Genomic DNA, 20387 nt, shown 5'->3' on the forward strand with positions numbered 1-20387 from the left:
GAGAGAGCCGAAGCGGGAGGAGCCGAACCGGAGCGGAAAAACCCGAACCGGAGAGGAACCGGGACCGTTCCGAATCCGAACCGGGAGGAACCGAACCGCTCCGGACACACCCGAACCGGGAGGAGCCGAACCGTCCCGAACCAGCCGGTTAACCGTCCGTTAGGAGCCGAACCGAACACCTAACTCCACCGGAAAAACCCGAACCGGTCCGTTAGGAGCCGAACCGAGCCCGGAGGGACCCGAACCGAATCCCCAAACTCCTCCGGAAAAAGCCGAACCGGTCCGTTAGGAGCCGAACCGGGACCGTCCAGTCCGTTAGGAGCCGAACCGAACCCCAAACTCCTCCGGAAAAAGCCGAACCGGTCCGTTAGGAGCCGAACCGGGACCGTCCGGTCCGTTAGGAGCCGAACCGAGTCCGGAGGGACCCGAGGCGGCACCGTCCCGTCCGGAAAAAGCCGAACCGAACCCCCAAACTCCTCCGGAAAGAGCCGAACCGGTTCCGTTAGGAGCTGAACCGAACCCCCAAACTCGTCCGGAAAAAGCCGAACCGAACCCCCAAACTCCTCCGGAAAGACCCGAACAGAACCCCTAAACTCGTCCGGAAAGACCCGAACCGAACCCCTAAACTCCTCCGGAAAAAGCCGAACCGAGACCCCAAACTCCTCCGGAAAAAGCCGAACCGAACCGCCGAACTCCTCCGGAAAAAGCCGAACCCGCTCGGGTGAGCGCCGGGACCCTCCTCGGGGGTCTTTGGGGTTTAGTGGGGAAGGGGAGGTGACACTGTGGGGAAGGGGAGGTGACACTGAGGGGGTTTGGGGTGTCCCTCCCCACCTCAGCGCCATTCCCCGGAGATTTGGGGTCTCCCGGGACCCCCCAAAAATCCCCCAAAACCCCCCAAATCCCACAGGATGCGGGCAGCGCCCGGGCGGGGCGGGGCGGGGCGAGGAGGGAGATTGTCCCAAACCTTATATGGGCACGGCCCGGAGCGCCCCTCCCCCCTGCACATCTGGGACCCCCCGGGAATTATTGGGGTCCCCGAAAAGTGGGGATTTCCCCCGAAATTCGCTCCGTGGGTGTGTTTTTTGTTGGTGTGGGTTTTTGGTGTGTGTTTTTTTTTGTGTTTTTTTTTTGTGTGTTTTTTTATTCTCGCCCTAAATCTCCTCAGTTCTCCTGATAAATCGCGTGTGTTTCCCGATTCATTCTCTACAGCCAGATGCTAATGTGTTTTTTTTTTTTTGTTTTTTTTGTTTTTTACCCCAAATACACCCCAACACCTCCAGATATCCCCAATCCCAAAACCCCCAATATCCCCCTTTTTCCAAAACCCAGTGCCAAAACCCCAATACCCCAATACCCCAATATAACCCAATAACCCCAATACCCCAATAACCCCAATACCCCAAATCCCCCAATACCCAATACCCCCAATAACCCCAAATAACCCAATACCCCCAATAACCCAATACCATAGCCCCAATACTTTCCCAATAACCCAAATCCCCCAATACCCAATACCCCAATAACCCCCAATAACCTCCCCAATAACCCCATACCCCAATACCCCAATACCCCCATAACCCCAATAACCCAAATACCCCCAATACCCCAAATACCCAAATAACCCAATAACCCCCAATAACCAATACCCCAAATAACCCAATACCCCCAATACCCCCAATAACCCAAATAACCCAATAACCCCAATTACCCCTAATACCCCCAATCCCTCCAATCCCCCAATACCCCAATTACCCTAATACCCCAATACCCCAATACCCCAATACCCCAAACCCCAAATACCCCAATACCCCCAATCCCCCAAATCCCCCAATAACCCCAATACCCCCAATACCCCAATCCCCCAAATCCCCCAAATCCCCAAATCCCCCAATACCCCTCAAACAACCCCAATACCCCAACAACCCCAATCCCCCAAATCCCCCAATCCCCTTCTCTCCGCAGCCCCAGGATGCCCCCCCCGTGCGGCGCCCCGGCCGTCCTTCGCTGCGTCCAGGCCCTGAGCGCCCTGCTGGCCCTGGCGCTGGCCGCAGCCCCCGGCTACTGGAACCCGGGCGAGGGCGACGGCTGCCTGTCCGCCTGGGCTCTGTCCTTCATCCTCACCACCCTCCTCCTCCTCAACGACCTCTTCCGCCGCCCTCCTCCCCGCCGCGACCTCCCGCTGGCCCTGGCCTTGGCCGCCGCCATGGCCTGCGCCACCGCCACCGTCCTGTGGCCGCTCGGTCACCTGCGCGGCCGGGAGGGCGACCACCACGGCCGTCCCCGCGCCCTCCGCGCCGCCGCCACGGCCGCCTCGGCCATCGCCACGCTGGCCTACGCCGCCGAGGTGACCCGCGACCGGGCCAGGCCGGGCGAGGCCGCCCCGTACCTGGCCACGCCGTCCGGCCTGCTCAAGGTGGCCGAAGCCTTCCTGGCCCTCCTGCTGCTGGGGCTGTCGGCCGAGCTGGACGCCGCGTCCGGCCCCGCGGCCATCCGCTGGTGTCTGGGCATCTTCTGCGTGTCCTTCGTGCTGGGGGTGCTGCTGGTGGGGGGCTGCCTGCTGGGCTGGGGGTGGTGCGGCTGGATGAGGGACCCCGAGGGGATGCGGTGGGGTCTGGGGGTCTACGCCGGCCTGGGGGTGGTGGCCTACGGGGCGGCCACGGTGCTGTGGTCGCTCTACAGCTTCTCGGACGACATGGGCGGTCAGTCGAGGAGGCCCTACGGCTGCCTGCCCACCTGCGGCTGGGACAGGAAGGTGCTGGTGGCCGTGCTCAGCGGGATCAACCTGGTGGCGTTCGGGGTGGATTTGGGGCAGACGGGGAGGTTGGTGCTGCTGAGGGCTTGAGGGGGGTGGGGTTGGGGGGAGATTGGGGGGGTTTCGGTGCCTTTGTGGGGGTCTGGGGTCTGCCACGGGGCCTTTGTGGGGGTCTGGGTACTCTCCTGGGTCAGGTTTGGCCTCTCTGGGGTCTCCCACAGAGCCTTTATGGGGGTCTGGGGTCTCCGCAGGTTGGGATCTGGGCCTTTATGGGGGTCTGGGGTCTCCACAGGTTGGGATCAGGGCCTTTATGGGGGTCTGGGGTCTCCCACAGTGCCTTTATAGGGGTCTGGGGTCTCCACAGGGCCTTTTTGGGGGTCTGGAGTCTCGCCGGGTTGGGATTGAGGCCTTTATGGGGGTCTGGGGTCTCCCCAGGGTGGGATCTGGGCCTTTATGGGGGTCTGGGGTCTCCCAATGTGCCTTTATGGGGGTCTGGGGTCTCCCCAGGATGGGATCTGGATGCTAATAGGGGTCTGGGGTCACCCTGGGGTGGGTTTGAGGCCCTAAAATGGGTCTGGGGTCTCCCCAGGGTGGGATCCGGATGCTAATAGGGGTCTGGGGTCTCCCCAGGGTGGGATTAAGCCTCTAATGGGGGTCTGGGGTCCTCTCTGGGGCACAATCTGACCCTTATTGGGGTCAAGGTCTCCCCTGAGGAGATATTGGGACCCTAATAAGGGTCTGGGGTCTCCTTATGGGGTCTGCACCCACCCAGGGAGGGATTTGGACCCTAATAAGGGTCTGGGGTCTCACCCAGGGTGGGTTTAGGTGCCTTAAAGGGTTTTGGGTCCTCTGTGGGGCAGGATTTGGGGATGGGATCAAGTGCCTGAGGGAGTTACGGATCCTTCCTGCAGGGATTTTGGGGTAATTTTGGGATAATTTGGGGTTTTGGGGAGGGGGACACCACCGAGGCCTTAATTTGGGGGGGTTTGGGGTGTGCAATGTCATTAAAAGGATATTTCTGCTTCTTAATGAGGTGATGAGTGTCTGCGAGGGGGAAATGGGAGGGGAAAAAAGCAGAAAACCTGAGGGGAAAAACGAGGGAAAACATGAGGGGAAAAGGGTGGGAAACGTGAGGGGAAAATGGAAGAAAACGTGAGGGGAAAAAAGGAGGGAAAACATGAGGGGAAAAAGGCAGAAAACTGAGGGGAAAAAGGCAGAAAAGGTGAAGGGAGAAAGGCAGAAAACATGAGGGGAAAAGGGCAGAAAATGTGAGGGGAAAAAGGGAAGACAATGTGAAGGAAAAAAAGCAGAAAATGTGAGGGGAAAAGGGCAGAAAACTGAGGGGGAAAGGGCAGAAAATGTGAAGGAAAAAGGGCAGAAAAATGAAGGGAAAAGGGCAGAAAACGTGAGGGGAAAAAGGAGGGAAAACCTGAGGGGACAAAAAGGGCGGGAAATGTGAGGGGAAAAAGGCAGAAAACATGAGGGGAAAAGGGCAGAAAATGTGAGGGAAAAAGGGCAAAAAACATGAGGGAAAAAAGGCAGAAAACGTGAGCAGAAAAGACAGGAAACCTGAGGGGAAAAGGGTGGGAAATGTAAGGGGAAAAGGGCAGAAAACATGAGGGGAATAAAGGAGGGAAAACATGAGGGGCAAAAAGAGCGGGAAACGTGAGGGGAGAAAAGGGCGGGAAATGTGAGGGGAAAATGGCAGAAAAAACTGAGGGGGAAAGAGAGGGAAATGTGAGGGGGAAAGACAGGAAACCTGAAGGAAAATGGGCAGGAAATGTGAGGGGAAAAAAAGCAGGAAACGTGAGGGGAAAAGAGCAGGAAACGTGAAGGAAAAAAAGCAGAAAACTTGAGGGGAAAAAGGCGGAAAACGTGAGGGGAGAAAAGGGCGGGAAAATGTGAGGGGGAAAGAGAGGGAAATGTGAGGGGAAAAGTAAGGGAAATGTGAGGGGAAAAGGGCAGAAAATGTGAGTAAAAAAGGGCAGAAAACATGAGGGAAAAAGGCAGAAAACGTGAGGGGGAAAGAGCAGAAAATGTGAGGAGGAAAGAGCAGAAAACGTGAGGGGAAAAAGACAGGAAACCTGAGGGGGAAAAGACAGGAAACCTGAGGGGGAAAGAGAGGAAAATGTGAGGGGAAAAGACAGAAAACCTGAGGGGAAAAGGGCAGAAAATGTGAGGGGAAAAGAGAAGAAACATGAAGGAAAACAGGCAGGAAGTGTGAAGGAAAAAAAGCAGAAAATGTGAGGGAAAAAAAGGAGGGAAAACCTGAGGGGAAAAAAAGTGTGGGAAACGTGAGGGGAGAAAAGGGCGGGAAATGTGAGGGGAAAATGGCAGAAAATCTGAAGGAAAACAGGCAGGAAATGTGAAGAAAAAAAAGCAGGAAACATGAGGGGAAAAGGGCAGGAAACATGAGGGGAAAAGGGCAGAAAATGTGAGGGAAAAAGGGCAAAAAACATGAGGGAAAAAAGGCAGAAAACGTGAGCGGAAAAGACAGGAAACCTGAGGGGGAAAAGGCAGAAAATTTGAGGGAAGAAAGGCAGGAAACGTGAAGGGAAAAAGGGTGGGAAATAGAGGGGAAAAGAGAGAAAAACCTGAGGGGAGAAAAGGCAAAGAACCACGAGCGGAAAAAACCCAGGAAACAGGAGAGGAAAAGAGAAGAAAACATGAGGTGGAAAAGGTAGGAAATTATCTCCAATTCCTTAGGTTTTTCCTCCTGGAAATGAAGCACAGAGTTTGGGAGGTTGCTGAGTAATTTTATTTATTTATTTAATTTTTTAAATTTATATATCCGGCAGCTGCAGCCTCTTCTTCCAATCAGCAGCAGGTTGGGGTGTTTGGTGGCCTGTGGGGGAAAAAGGGAGGAAAAATGGGATAAAAGTGAGGAAAAATGGGGATAAAAGGGAGGGAAAATGGGGATAAAAGTGAGGAAAAATGGGGAAAAAAGTGAAGAAAAATGGGGATAAAATTGAGGAAAAGTGGGGATAAAAGTGAGGAAAAAAGTGAGGAAAAATGGGGATAAAAGTGAGGGAAAATGGGGAAAAAGTGAGGAAAATGGGGATAAAATTAAGGAAAAATGGGGATAAAAGTGAGGGAAATTAAGGAAAAACCCCCCAAGCATTACCACGCCAAAATCCACCCCCCAATTAAACACCCCCTAATTAAAGGCCTCCTAATTAAACCTCCTGCATTAAAGACCCCCAAATACAACTTTAAATACCACCCGTTAATTCCTTCAATTAAAGATCACCTCAGTTAATTCCCCCAACCAATCAATCAATCCCCAAACCAAACCCCCTCCCATCAAACCCCCCAATTAATGACATCCTAATTAACCCCCCTAATTAATCCCCTCCTCACCATTCCGGTCTCCATCACTGGGGCACTGTGGAGAGAGAAACATTTTTTAGGGTCTTCAGCATCCCCCAGACCCCACAGTGACCCCAGACAGCAGAGACCCTCCCCAGTTATCCCTGACCCCCCAGATTTTGGGGTCCAGCCCCGATTTTGGGGTCCCAGCAGGATTTTGGGGTCCCCCTCAGGGTTTGGTGACCTCCCCAGGGTTTGGGGTGTCACTTCTTCCCCAATTTCTTCATCCATCACCTCTCCATGTACCAAACCCTAATCCAAGATCCCAAGGCATTAACGACCTCCCCCCAAATTTTGGGGTCCCACCCTGATTTTGGGGTCCAGCCCCAATTTTGGGGTCCAACCCCGATTTTGGGGTCCCCCTCAGGGAGACCTCCCCAGGGTTTGGGGTGCCACTTCTCCCCCAGTTTCTTCACCCATCACCTCCCCATGTACCAAACCCCAAATCCAAGACCCCGAGCACCTTCCCCATAACATTAACGACCTCCCCCCAAATTTTGGGGTCCCACCCCGATTTTGGGGTCCCCCTCAGGGATTTTCTGACCTCCCCAGGGTTTGGGGCATCACTTCTTCCCCAATTTCTTCCCAAATTTCTTCATCCATCACCTCCTTCAGGTACCAAACCCCAAATCCAAGAACTTCCCCATAACATTAACGACCTCCCCCCATATTTTGGGGTCCAATCCCGATTTTGGGGTCCAACCCCAATTTTGGGGTCCAACCCCGATTTTGGGGTTCAGCCCCGATTTTGGGGTTCAGCCCTGATTTTGGGTCCCCCCTCACCGCGGATCTCGAGGCGGCACTCGGTGAGCGCCTCGCCCAGCTCGTTGACGGCGCGGCAGCTGTAGGTTCCGCCGTCGAAGGGCCCTGGCTTGCGGATCAGCAGGGTCAGCACGCCCTGGCTGTGCCGCGCCAGGAACTTGGGGTCCTCGCCGATGGCCACCTGGTTCTTCAGCCACACCACCTTGGGCTGCGGGATGGTGGGGGGGTGAGAGGGGATGGACCCCGAAAACGGCCCAAAAACCCCGAAAACGGCCCAAAAATGGCCCAAAAACCCCAAAAACGGCCCAAAAGCGGTCCAGAAACGGCCCAAAAACCCCAAAAACGGCCTGGGACACCCCAAAAACAGCCCAAAAACCCCAAAAAAACCCAAAAATGGCCCAAAAACCCCAAACATGGCCCAAAAATGGCCCAAAACCGGCCCAAAAACCCCCAAAACGGCCCCAAAACCCCAAAAAACCCAAAAACGGCCCAAAAACCCCAAAAGCAGCCCAAAAACCCCAAAAACGGCCCAAAACCTCCAAAAACGGCCTGGGACACCCCAAAAACACCACCTTGGGCTGGGGGTCAGCGGGGAGGTGAGGGGGGATGCACCCCGAAAATGGCCCAAAAATGGCCCAAAAACCCCAAAAAAACCCAAAAACGGCCCAAAAACCCCAAAAACGGCCCAAAAACGGCCCAAAAACCCCCAAAACGGCCCAAAACCCCCAAAAACCCCAAAAAATCCGAAAACGGCCCAAAAAACGGCCCAAAAACGGCCCAAAAACCCCAAAACCAGCCTGGGACACCCCAAAAACACCACCTTGGGCTGGGGGATGGCACGGGGGTCAGGGGGGATGCACCCCGAAAATGGGCTGGGTAACCCAAAAACAGCCCGGGACACCCCAAAAACAGCCCAGAGCACCATTGGGACATCCCAAAAATGGCCCAAAAACCCCAAAAACACCACCTTGGGCTGGGATAGTGGGGGGGTGAGAGGGGTACACCCCGAAAATGGGCTGGGTACCCCAAAAATGGCCCAAAAACCCCAAAAACAACACCTTGGGCTGGGATAGTGGGGGGGTGAGAGGGGTACACCCCGAAAATGGGCTGGGTACCCCAAAAATGGCCCAAAAACCCCAAAAACAACACCTTGGGCTGGGATAGTGGGGGGGTGAGAGGGGTACACCCCGAAAACAGCCCAAAAACCCCAAAAACGGCCCGGGATACCCCAAAAACAGCCCAGAGCACCATTGGGACACCCCAAAAATGGCCCAGAAACCCCAAAAACGGCCCGGGGTACCCCAAAACCGGCCCAGGGCACCCCAAAAACAGCCCAGGGCACCCCAAAAACAGCCACAGCCCTGTTGGGACACCCCCAAAACCAGCCAGGGGTACCCCAAATTCCACCCAAAACCCCCAAATCTCCGTCCAACCCCAATTTTTTGGGGGGAAAAAGAGCCTGGGGCACCCCAAATCCCCCCAAATCTCCATCCCAACCCCCATATTTTTGGGAAAGCAGAGCCAGGGGCACCCCAAATCCCCCCCAAATCCCATCCAAACCCCCTTTTTTGGGAGGAAAAAGAGCCAGGGGCACCCCAAATCCCCCAAATCCCACCCAAATCCCACGAAATTCTCCCAAATCCCCCCAAATCCCCCTAAATCCCCAAAACCCCCCAAATCCCACCAAATCCCAAAACCCCCAAATCCCCCAAATCCCCCAAAACCCCCAAATTCCACCCAAATCCCCTAAATCCCTCAAAACCCCCAAATCCCACCCAAATCCCCCAAATTCCCCCAAATCCCCCAAAACCCCCCAAATCCCCTAAATCCCCCCAAATCCCCCAAATCCACCCAAATCCCCCCAAATCCCCCAAAGCCCCCCAAATCCCCCCAAATCCCCCAAAGCCCCCCAAATCCCCCCAAATCCCCCCAAATCCCCCAAAGCCCCCCCAAATCCCCCAAATCCCACCCAAATCCCCCCAAAACCCCCCTAAACCCCCCAAATCCCCCCCAAGCCCCCCGCAGACCTTGGGGTGACCCCTGACGGCGCAGTTGAGAGCAGTGGAGTATCCGGCGACGGCGCTGCGATCCACCAGCGGGGTGAGGAACTGCGGGGCTGAGCGGAAATCGTGCTCCTGGTACTGCGGGGGCTTCAGGCGGAGCTCTGGGGGGTTAGGGACCCCAAAATGGGGTTAGAGACCTCAAAAATGGGGTTAGGGACACCAAAAATGGGGTGAGGGATCCCAAAATGGGGTTAGGGATCCCAAAAATGGGGTGAGGAACTGCGGGGCTGAGCGGAAATCGTGCTCCTGGTACTGCGGGGGCTTCAGGCGGAGTTCTGTGGGATTTACGGGGTTAGGGACCCCAAAAATGGGGGGAGGGACCCCAAAAATGGGGTTAGGAACACCAAAATGGGGTGGGGGACACCAAAAATGGGGTTAGGGACCCTAAAAATGGGGTGAGGGACCTCAAAAATGGGGTGAGGGACACCAAAATGGGGTGAGTGACACCAAAAATGGGGACAGGGACCCTAAAATGGGGTGAGGGATCCTAAAATAAGGTTAGGGACACCAAAACTGGGGTGAGCGATCCGAAAAATGGGGTGAGGGACACCAAAATGGGGTGAGGGACACTAAAAATGGGGTGAGAGACACCAAAAATGGGGTTAGGGACCCTAAAATAGGGTGAGAGACACCTAAAATGGGGTGAGCGATCCGAAAAATGGGGTGAGGGACCCCAAAAATGGGGTTAGAGACCCTAAAAATGGGGTTAGGGATCATAAAAAGGGGGTTAGGAACACCAAATATGGGGTGAGGGACCTCAAAAATGGGTTGAGAGGCACCAAAATGGTGTTAGGGACAACAAAAATGGGGTGAGGAACCCAAAAAATGGGGTTAAAGACACCAAAAATGGGGTGAGGGATCCCTAAATAGGGTGTGAGGGACCTCAAAATGGAATTAGAGACCCCAAAAATGGGGTGAGGAACTGCGGGGCTGAGCGGAAATCGTGCTCCTGGTACTGAGGGGGCTTCAGGCGGAGTTCTGTGGGATTTACGGGGTTAGGGACCCCAAAAATGGGGTGAGGGACCCTAAAAATGGAGATAGGGATCCCAAAATGGGGTTAGGGACACCAAAAATGGGGTTAGGAATCCCAAAAATGGGGGGAGGGACCCCGAAATGGGGTGAGGGACACCAAAAATGGGGTTAGAGACCCTAAAAATGGGGTTAGGGACACCAAAAATGGGGTGAGGGATCGGAAAAATGGAGATAGAGATCCTAAAAATGGGGTTAGGGATCTTAAAAATGGGGTGTGGGAAACCAAAAATGGGGTGAGTGACCCCAAAATGGGGTTAGAGACCCTAAAAATGGGGTTAAGGACCCCAAAATGGGGTGTGGGACCCCAAAAATGGGGTTAGAGATCCCAAAAATGGGGTGAGTGATCCCAAAAATGGGGTGAGGGACACCAAAAATGGGGTTAGGGACTCCAAAAATGGGGTGAGGGATCCTAAAAATGGGATTAGGGACACCAAAAATGGGGTGAGGGAGTCCAAAATGGGGTTAGGGACCCAAAAAATGGGGTGAGGAACTGCGGGGCTGAGCGGAAATCGTGCTCCTGGTACTGCGGGGGCTTCAGGCGCAGCTCTGGGGGGATTTGGGGGGTTAGGGACCCCAAAATGGGGTGTGGGACCCTAAAAACGGGATGAGGGACCCCAAAAATGGGGTGAAGGACCTTAAAAATGGGGTTAGAGACCCCAAAAATGAGGTGTGGGACCCCAAAAATGGGGTTAGAGACACCAAAAATGGGGTGAGGGACCCCAAAATGGAGTGAGGGATCCTAAAAATGGGGTTAGGGATCCCAAAAATGGGGTGAGGGATCCCAAAATTGGGGTGAGAGACCCTAAAAATGGGGTGAGGGACCCCAAAATGGGGTGGGATGTGGGGTGAGGGAGATGTGGGGTGAGAAAGAGGGTTGGGGTTTTGGGGGTTTTGGGGTTTTTGGGGTTTTGGAGTTTTTGGGGTTTTTGGGGTTTTTTGGGGGGTTTTTGGGTTTGGGGAAAGGGGAATGGGAGGGGAAAAGGTGTGAGAAAAAATCCCAAAATCCCCCTAAAAATGCCCTCAAATCTCCCCAAATCCCCTCAAAACCCCCCCAAATCTCCCCCAAATCTCCCCAAAATCCCCCAAATTTGGTTACCAGCTTTAGGGATGACAGCAGTGTTTTTGGACAGCCCTGGTTTCTCACTCAGCCTGCACAGGTAACCCAAAACACCCCAAAAATCCCCCAAAAATCCTTTCAAAACTCCCCAAAATCCCCCAAATCTCCCCAAAATCCTTCAAAATCCCCAAATCACCCCAAAATCCCCCAAATCTCCCCAAATCCCTCAAAATCCCCTCGAATCTCCCCCAAATCCCCCAAAATCCTTAAATCCCCAAATCTCCCCAAATCCTCCCAAATCTCCCCAAAATCACCCCAAATCTCCCAAATCACCCCAAATCTGCCCAAAGCCCCCTAAATCCCCTCAAAACTCCCCCAAATCCTCTCAAAACCCCCCAAATCCCCTCCAAATCTCCCCAAATTACCCCAAAATCCCCCAAAACCCCCAAATTTTGGGATACCAGCTTTGGGGATGACAGCAGTGTTTTTGGACAGCCCTGGTTTCTCGCTCAGCCCACACAGGTAACCCAAAACACCCCAAAAACCCCCCAAAATCCCCAAAAATCTCCCCAAAATCCCCTCAAAATCCCCCTAAAATCCCCTAAATCCCCTCAAAACTCCCCCAAATCCTCTCCAAATCTCCCAAATCACCCCAAAAATCCCCCAAAATCACCCCAAATCCCCTCAAAAATCCCCTGAAAATCCTCTCAAATCTCCCCAAAATCTCTCAAAACTCCCCCAAATCACCCCCAAATCTCCCCAAATCACCCCAAAATCCCCCCAAAAACCCCCAAATTTTGGGGTACCAGCTTTGGGGATGACAGCAGTGTTTTTGGACAGCCCTGGTTTCTCACTCAGCCCGCACAGGTTCTCGCTGAACACCTTGAACAGGTACTCGTTGCCCATCACCAGCTCCGACACCGTGCAGCGCAGCGGCCGGTTGTGCTCGTACACCGTGAACCACTCCTGCGGGAATTTGGGGGAATTTTGGGGGATTTTGGGGTCATTTCGGAATTTTGGGCTGATTTGGGGGTGATTTGGAGTCATTTTGGGGGAGCTTTGAGGGGATTTCGGGGTCATTTTGGGGTGATTTTGGGGTAATTTTTGGGTGATTTGGGGGTAATTTTGGAGTCATTTTGGGGTGATTTGGGGTGATTTTGGGGTAATTTTGGGATTCTGGGGGTCATTACGGGGTGATTTTGGAGTCCTTTTGGGGTCATTTAGGGATTCTGAGGGTCATTTTGGGGTGATTTGGGGTCATTTTGAGTGTCATTCTGGGATTTTGGGGTGATTTGGGGTGATTTTGGGGTTATTTTGAGGTAACTTGGGGTGATTTTGGGGTGATTTGGGGTGATTTGGGGTGATTTTGGGGTGATTTTGGGGTGATTTTGGGTGATTTTGGGTGATTTTGGGGTTTCCCATCACCAGCTCCGACACCGTGCAGCGCAGTGGCTGGTTGTGCTCGTACACCGTGAACCACTCCTGCCAATTTTGGGGATTTTGGGTCATTTTGGGGTCATTTTGGGGTCATTTCGGAATTTTGGGATGATTTGGGATGATTTGGAGTCATTTTGGGGTGATTTGGAGTCATTTTGGGGGAGCTTTGAGAGGATTTGGGGTCATTTTGGGGTGATTTGGGTTAATTTTGGAGTCATTTTGGGGTAATTTAGGGATTTTGGGGTCATTTTGGGGTAAATTGGGTTAAGTTTGGGGTAAATTTGGGGTGATTTTGTGGCTCATTTTGGGGTAATTTTTGGGATCATTTTGGGTTAATTTTGGGGTAAATTGGGTGATTTTGGGGATAATTTTGGGGTAATTTCAGGGTGATTTTGAGGATCATTTAGGAATGATTTTGGGGTAATTTTGCAGTAATTTTTGGGGTATTTTTAGAATAATTTTGGGATAATTTTGGGGTAATTTTTGGGTAATTTTGGGATAATTTCAGGGTAAATTTGGGGTGGTTTTGGGGTAATTTTGGGGTCTCACCATGGTTCTCTTGTCGCCTTCATGATGGTGTAACCGGTGATCTCAGCGTTTGGGGACATTTTGGGGTGATTTTGGGGAAATTTTGGGGTGATTTTGGGGAAATTTTCGGGTAATTTTGTGGTAAATTTGGGGTGATTTTTGGGGAAATTTTAGGGTCATTTTGGGGTGATTTTTGGAGTAATTTTGGGGATAATTTTGGGGTCATTTTGGGGTAAATTTGAGGTGATTTTGGGGATAATTTTGGGGTAATTTAGGGATAATTTTGGCATGATTTTGAGATCATTTTGGGGTCATTTTGGGGTGATTTTTGGGGTAATTTTGGGATAATTTCGGGGTGATTTTGGGGATCATTTTGGGGTGTTTTTGGGATAAATTTCGTCAATTCTGAGGCTCATTTTGGGGACATTTTGGGATAAATTTGGGGTGATTTTGAGGATCATTTTGGGGTGTTTTTGGGGTGTTTTTGGCATCATTTTTGGCTAATTTCGGGATAATTTTGGGATAATTTCAGGATAATTTTGGGGTAATTTTGGGGATAATTTTGGGGTGATTTTTGGGGAAATTTTTGGGTAATTTTGGGGCTCATTTTGGAGTAATTTTGGGGTAATTTTTGGTATAATTTTGATATCATTTTGGCATGATTTTGGGAATAATTTTGGGATCATTTTGGGGTAAATTTGGGATAATTTTGGGATCATTTTGGGGCGATTTTGGGGTAATTTTGGGGATGATTTTGGGGTGAGTTTGGTATGATTTTGGAGTAATTTTGCCGCAATTTTTGGGGTAATCTTGATGTGATTTTGGGATAATTTTGATATAATTTAGGTATGACTTTGGGAATAATTTTGGGGTAATTTTGGGGTGTTTTTGGGATCATTTTGGGTATCATTTTGGGGTAACTTTGGGGTGTTTTTGGGGTAATTTTGGGGTCTCACCATGGTTCTCTTGTCGGCCTTCATGATGGTGTAACCGGTGATCTCAGCGTTGCCATCGTCCTCGGGAGGTTCCCATTCCACCAGGGCGTTGAACCCCCAAACCTCCTTCACCTGCACGTTCTTGGGGGGCCCTGGCTTCTCTGGGGGGCAAAGAGACCTCAGAGACCCCAAAACACCCCAAAACCCAAAAAAAACCCGAAAAAATACACCCAGAAATACCCTAGATATCGAAAAAATCCCCAAAAATGCCCTAAATAGCCCCAAAAATCCCCCAAATAGCCCCAAACCTCCTTCACCTGCACGTTCCTGGGGGGCCCTGGCTTCTCTGGGGGGGAAAGAGACCTCAGAGACCCCAAAACCCAAAAAAACCCAAAAAAATATCCCAAAAAATACCCTAGATATCAAAAAAATCCCTTCTATAGCCCCAAAAATGCCCTAAATAGCCCCAAAAATGTCCTAAATAACCTCAAATCTCCTTCACCTGCTGGTTATTGAGGGACACAGTGACCTCAGGGACCCCAAAACACCCCAAAACCAAAAAAAAACCCCAAAAAATACCCTAAATATCAAAAAAATCTCAAAAAATCCCCTAAATGGCCCCAAAAATGCCCTAAATAGCCCCAAAAATCTACCAAAAATCCCCAAACCTCCTTCACCTGCTGGTTCTTGGGAGACAAAGTGACCTCAGGGACACCAAAACATCCCAAAACCCCAAAAAAACCCCAAAAAATACCCTAAATATCGAAAAAATCCCTTCTATAGCCCCCAAAAATGCCCTAAATAGCCCCAAAAATGCCCTAAATAGCCCCAAACCTCCTTCACCTGCACGTTCTTGGGGGGCCCTGGCTTCTCTGGGGGGCAAAGAGACCTCAGGGACCCCAAAACCCAAAAACACCCCAAAAAACCCCGAAAAAATACACCCAGAAATACCCTAGATATCGAAAAAATCCCCAAAAATCCCCTAAATAGCCCCAAAAATGTCCTAAATAACCTCAAATCTCCTTCACCTGCACGTTCTTGGGGGACAAAGTGACCTCAGGGACCCCAAAACACCCCAAAACCCAAAAAAGCCCCCAAAAAAGCCCCCAAAAAAATCCCAAAAAAATCCCTAAATATCAAAAAAATCCCCCAAAAATGCCCTAAATGGCACCAAAAATGTCCTAAATAACCTCAAATATCCTTCACCTGCTGGTTCTTGGGGGACAAAGTGACCTCAGGGACCCCAAAACATCCCAAAACCCAAAAAACCCCCAAAAATACCCCAAAAAATACTCTAAATATAAAAAAATACCCAAAAATCCCCTAAATGGCCCCAAAAATGCCCTAAATGACCCCAAAAATCCCCTAAATAACCCCAAAGCTCCTTCACCTGCACGTTCTTGGGGGACAAAGTGACCTCAGGGACCCCAAAACACCCCAAAACCCAAAAAAACCCCCAAAAAATACCCCAAAAGATACCCAAAATATAAAAAAAATCCCCCAAAATCCCCTAAATGGCCCTAAAAATCCCCCAAATAGCCCCAAAAATCCCCTAAATGACCCCAAAGCTCCTTCACCTGTGGGTTATTGGGGGACAAAGTGACCTCAGGGACCCCAAAACATCCCAAAACCCAAAAAAACCCCCAAAAAATATTCCTAAATATCGAAAAAATCCCTTCTATAGCCCCAAAAATGCCCCAAATAGCCCCAAAAATCCCCTAACTAGCCCCAAACCTCCTTCACCTGCACGTTCCTGGGGGGCCCTGGCTTCTCTGGGGGGCAAAGAGACCTCAGGGACCCCAAAACCCAAAAAAAACCCAAAAAAAATCCCAAAAAATACCCTAGTATCGAAAAAATCCCTTCTATAGCCCCAAAAATCCCCCAAATAGCCCCAAAAATGCCCTAAATGACCTCAAGTCTCCTTCACCTGTGGGTTATTGGGGGACAAAGTGACCTCAGGGACCCCAAAACACCCCAAAACCCAAAAAAACCCCAAAAAAATACACCCAGAAATACCCTAAATATCGAAAAAATCCCTTCTATAGCCCCAAAAATCCCCTAAATAGCCAAAAAAATCCCCCAAATAGCCCCAAAAATCCCCTAAATAACCCCAAAGCTCCTTCACCTGCACGTTCTTGGGGGGCCCTGGCTTCTCTGGGGGGGCAAAGAGACCTCAGAGACCCCAAAACACCCCAAAACCCAAAAAAACCCCCCAAAAAATACACCCAGAAATACCCTAGATATCGAAAAAATCCCCAAAAATGCCTTAAATGACCTCAAAAATCCCCTAAATAGCCCCAAAAATGCCCTAAATGACCTCAAATCTCCTTCACCTGTGGGTTATTGGGGGACAAAGTGACCTCAGGGACCCCAAAACACCCCAAAACCCAAAGAAACCCCAAAAAATCCCAAAAAATACCCTAAATATAAAAAAAATCCCCCAAAATCCCCTAAATGGCCCCAAAAATCCCCTAAATAGCCCCAAAAATCCCCCAAATAGCCCCAAAGCTCCTTCACCTGCTGGTTCTTAGGGGACAAAGTGACCTCAGGGACACCAAAACACCCCAAAACCCAAAAAAACCCCCAAAAAATACCCCAAAAGATACCCAAAATATAAAAAAAATCCCCCAAAATCCCCTAAATGGCCCCAAAAATCCCCTAAATGGCACCAAAAATGTCCTAAATAACCTCAAAGCTCCTTCACCTGCACGTTCCTGGGGGGCCCTGGCTTCTCTGGGGGGCAAAGAGACCTCAGGGACCCCAAAACCCAAAAAAACCCAAAAAAAACCCCGAAAAAATACTCCCAGAAATACCCTAGATATCGAAAAAATCCCCAAAAATGCCCTAAATGGCCCCAAAAATGCCCCAAATAACCCCAAAGCTCCTTCACCTGCGGGTTATTGGGGGACAAAGTGACCTCAGAGATCCCAAAACACCCCAAAACCCAAAAAAAACCCCCAAAAAAATCCCCAAAAATACCCTAAATATCGAAAATATCTCTTCTATAGCCCCAAAAATGCCCTAAATAGCCCCAAAAATGCCCCAACTAGCCCCAAAAATCCCCTAAATGACCCCAAAAATCCTCTAAATGACCCCAAAGCTCCTTCACCTGCACGTTCTTGGGGGACAAAGTGACCTCAGAGACCCCAAAACACCCCAAAACCCAAAAAAACCCCTGAAAAAATCCCAAAAAATACCCTAAAATATTGAAAAAAATCTCTTCTATAGCCCCAAAAAAGCCCTAAATAGCCCCAAAAATCCCCTAAATAACCCCAAATCTCCTTCACCTGCTGGTTCTTGGGAGACAAAGTGACCTCAGAGACCCCAAAACACCCAAAAACCAAAAAAAACCCAAAAAAACCCCCCAAAAATACCCTAAATATCAAAAAAATCCCCTAAATGGCCCCAAAAATGCCCTAAATGGCCCCAAAAATCCCCCAACTAGCCCCAAACCTCCTTCACCTGCTGGTTCTTGGGAGACAAAGTGACCTCAGGGACACCAAAACATCCCAAAACCCCAAAAAATCCCAAAAAATAACCTAAATATCGAAAAAATCCCTTCTATAGCCCCAAAAATCCCCTAACTAGCCCCAAAAATCCCCCAAATAGCCCCAAAAATGCCCTAAATAGCCCCAAAAATCTACCAAAAATCCCCAAACCTCCTTCACCTGCTGGTTCTTGGGAGACAAAGTGACCTCAGGGACCCCAAAACATCCCAAAACCCCAAAAAAACCCCAAAAAATATTCCTAAATATCGAAAAAATCCCTTCTATAGCCCCAAAAATACCCCAAAACCCAAAAAAATCCCCCAAAACCCCCAAAAATACCCCAAATATAAAAAAATAACCTAAATACCCCTAAAATACCCCCAAGTGCTCCTCTGGTCCCTCCCAGTGCTCCCAGTTCCCAATCCCAGTATCTCCCAGTGCTCCCAGTTCCCAATCCCAGTGCTCCCAGTGCTCCCAGTTCCCAATCCCAGTGCTCCCAGTTCCCCAGTGCTCCCAGTTCCCAATCCCAGTGACCTTTCCCAGTTTCCCCATTGTCCCCAGTCGCTCCCAGTGCTCCCAGTTCCCCCAGTTACCGACGATCCTCAGCCTCATCTCTGCCGTGTCCTCCATGCCCTCGATGCTGACACTCCCAGTGCTCCCAGTTCCCAATCCCAGTGCTCCCAGTCCCTCCCAGTACTCCCAGTTCCCATTCCCATCATTCCCAGTGTCTCCCAGTATCTCCCAGTGCTCCCAGTTCCCAATCCCAGTCACCCTTCCCAGTTCCCCCATTGTCCCAGTTGCTCCCAGTTCTCCCAGTTCCCAATCCCAGTGCTCCCAGTTCCCCAGTGCTCCCAGTTCCCAATCCCAGTGACCCTTCCCAGTTCCCCCATTGTCCCCAGTCCCTCCCAGTCCCTCCCAGTCCCCCCAGTTACCGACGATCCTCAGTCTCATCTCTGCCGTGTCCTCCATGCCCTCAATGCTGACACTCCCAGTTCCCAATCCCATCACTCCCAGTGCTCCCAGTTCCCAATCCCATCACTCCCAGTGTTCCCAGTGCTCCCAGTTCCCAATCCCATCACTCCCAGTCGCTCCCAGTCGCTCCCAGTTACCGACGATCCTGAGCCTCATCTCGGCCGTGTCCTCCATGCCCTCAATGCTGACACTCCCAGTTCCCAATCCCAGTGCCCTGGCCTGGTTCCCCAGTCGCTCCCAGTCGCTCCCAGTCGCTCCCAGTCCCTCCCAGTCCCCCCAGTTACCGACGATCCTCAGCCTCATCTCTGCTGTGTCCTCCATGCCCTCAATGCTGACACTCCCAGTTCCCAATCCCATCACTCCCAGTGCTCCCAGTTCCCAATCCCAGTCGCTCCCAGTCCCTCCCAGTCGCTCCCAGTCCCTCCCAGTCGCTCCCAGTTCCCCCAGTTACCGACGATCCTCAGCCTCATCTCGGCCGTGTCCTCCATGCCCTCAATGCGCACGCTCAGCCCGTAGCGCCCCGAGTGCCCCCTGGCGGCGGCGCGGATGAAGAACACCGTGTCGCGGTCCGACGTGCGCACGTGGATGTCATCGCCCAGAGCCCCGCCCTCCTTCGTCCACGTCACCTGGGGGCGGGGCTTGCCCTAACGGGGCGGGGCTTGCTCAGCCCTATAGATCCATGGGGCTGAGTTGTCCCTATAGATCTATGGGGTTCAGTTGTCCCTATAGGTTCAGGTGTCCCTATAGATCTGTGGGGCTGCCCTATAGCCCCGCCCTCCTTCGTCCACGTCACCTGGGGGCGGGGCTTGCCCTGCAGGGGGCGGGGCTTGGTCAGCCCTATAGATCTATGGGGTTGAATTGTCCCTATAGATCTATGGGGTTGAGGTGTCCCTATAGGTTCAGTTAACCCTATAGATCTATGGGGCTGCCCTATAGCCCCGCCCTCCTTCGTCCACGTCACCCGGGGGCGGGGCTTGCCCTACAGGGGGCGGGGCTTGGTCAGCCCTATAGATCTGTGGGGTTCAGGTGTCCCTATGGATCAAACCCCAATCCCTGGGTCTCTTAAATTTTGGGATTGTCCAAATTTTGGGATTTCCAATTTTTGGGATTTCCCATTTTTGGGATTTCCAATTTTTGGGATTTCCCATTTTCAGGATCCCTATTTTTGGGATTTCCTATTTTTGGGATTTCCCATTTTTGGGATCCCAATTTTTGAGATTTCCCATTTTCGGGATTTCCTCCATTTTTGGGATTTCCTCCATTTTCGGGATTTCCTCCATTTTCGGGATTTCCTCCATTTTCGGGATCCCAATTTATGGGATTTCCCAGTTTTGGGATCCTCTGTGTTTGAGATTCCCCATTTGTGGGATTTCCCCCAATTTCGGGATCCCCAGTTCCTGGGATTTCCCATTTTTGGGATTTTCCCCAATTTCGGGATCCCAATTATTGGATTTCCCCCATTTTCGGGATTTCCCCCATTTTCGGGATTTCCCATTTTTGGGATTTCCCATTTTTTGGGATTTTCCTTCATTTTCGGGATCCCCATTTTTGGGATTTCCCATTTTCAGGATCCCCAATTCTTGGATTTTCCCATTTTTGGGATTTCCCATTGATGAGATTCCCCATTTTTGGGATTTCCCATTTACGGGATTTCCCCCATTTTTGAGATCCCAAATTTTTGGGATTTCCCATTTTTTGGGATTTCTGGCTTACCTGGAATGGGATCACCAGGTTCACCTGCTCCCAATTTTGGGGATTTCCCCCATTTTTGGGATCTCCTATTTATGAGATTTCCCATTTTTGGGATTTCCCATGTTTAGGATTTTCCATTTTTGGGATCTCAAATTTTTGGGATTTCCCATTTTTTGGGATTTCTGGCTCACCTGGAATGGGATCACCAGGTTCATCTGCTCCCCCATGTTTAGGATTTCCCATTTTCGGGATTCCCATTTTTGGGATTTCCCCCATTTTTGAGATTTCCCATTTTTGGGA

General features: G+C 51.1%; 2 protein-coding genes across 11 annotated transcripts in view; one reads left to right on the forward strand and one right to left on the reverse strand.

The window, feature by feature from the left end:
- The first annotated feature begins 158 nt into the window (after positions 1-158).
- On the forward strand, positions 159-3781 carry LOC146422937 (myeloid-associated differentiation marker homolog). Of its 10 annotated transcripts, none has more exons than XM_085045375.1 (4): positions 167-203; positions 390-473; positions 595-721; positions 1963-3781. In XM_085045375.1, exon 4 carries the CDS (start codon positions 1970-1972, stop codon positions 2840-2842), a length of 873 nt encoding a protein of 290 aa, XP_084901501.1. In that variant the 5' UTR covers positions 167-203; positions 390-473; positions 595-721; positions 1963-1969; the 3' UTR covers positions 2843-3781. The 10 variants fall into 10 exon arrangements, 7 of the variants coding, with proteins under 7 accessions (XP_084901501.1, XP_084901495.1, XP_084901496.1 ...); XM_085045369.1 differs by having other exon boundaries at positions 185-277; positions 529-721; XM_085045370.1 differs by having other exon boundaries at positions 185-277; positions 562-721.
- Positions 3782-5487: 1706 nt separating this feature from the next.
- Positions 5488-20387, reverse strand: part of MYBPC2 (myosin binding protein C2) — a gene marked incomplete at its 5' end in the record, with an annotated part of 98215 nt that continues 83315 nt past the window's right edge. The window contains 7 exons of the mRNA XM_085045400.1: positions 5488-5597; positions 6113-6137; positions 6905-7091; positions 8911-9047; positions 11842-12001; positions 13957-14096; positions 18847-19039. Of these exons, the coding sequence (XP_084901526.1) occupies positions 6127-6137; positions 6905-7091; positions 8911-9047; positions 11842-12001; positions 13957-14096; positions 18847-19039 (828 nt within the window). The remainder of the gene's footprint in view (positions 5598-6112; positions 6138-6904; positions 7092-8910; positions 9048-11841; positions 12002-13956; positions 14097-18846; positions 19040-20387) is intronic.

The sequence above is a fragment of the Lichenostomus cassidix genome, unplaced genomic scaffold (genome assembly GCF_008360975.1).
Source record: "Lichenostomus cassidix isolate B80296 unplaced genomic scaffold, HeHo_3.0 HiC_scaffold_38, whole genome shotgun sequence".
NCBI lineage: Eukaryota > Metazoa > Chordata > Aves > Passeriformes > Meliphagidae > Lichenostomus > Lichenostomus cassidix.

What these genes read in the sequence shown, in the direction of transcription:
- LOC146422937 (XM_085045375.1), top strand. Translation starts at nt 1,970, where the DNA reads ATGCCCCCCCCGTGCGGCGCCCCGGCCGTCCTTCGCTGCGTCCAGGCC.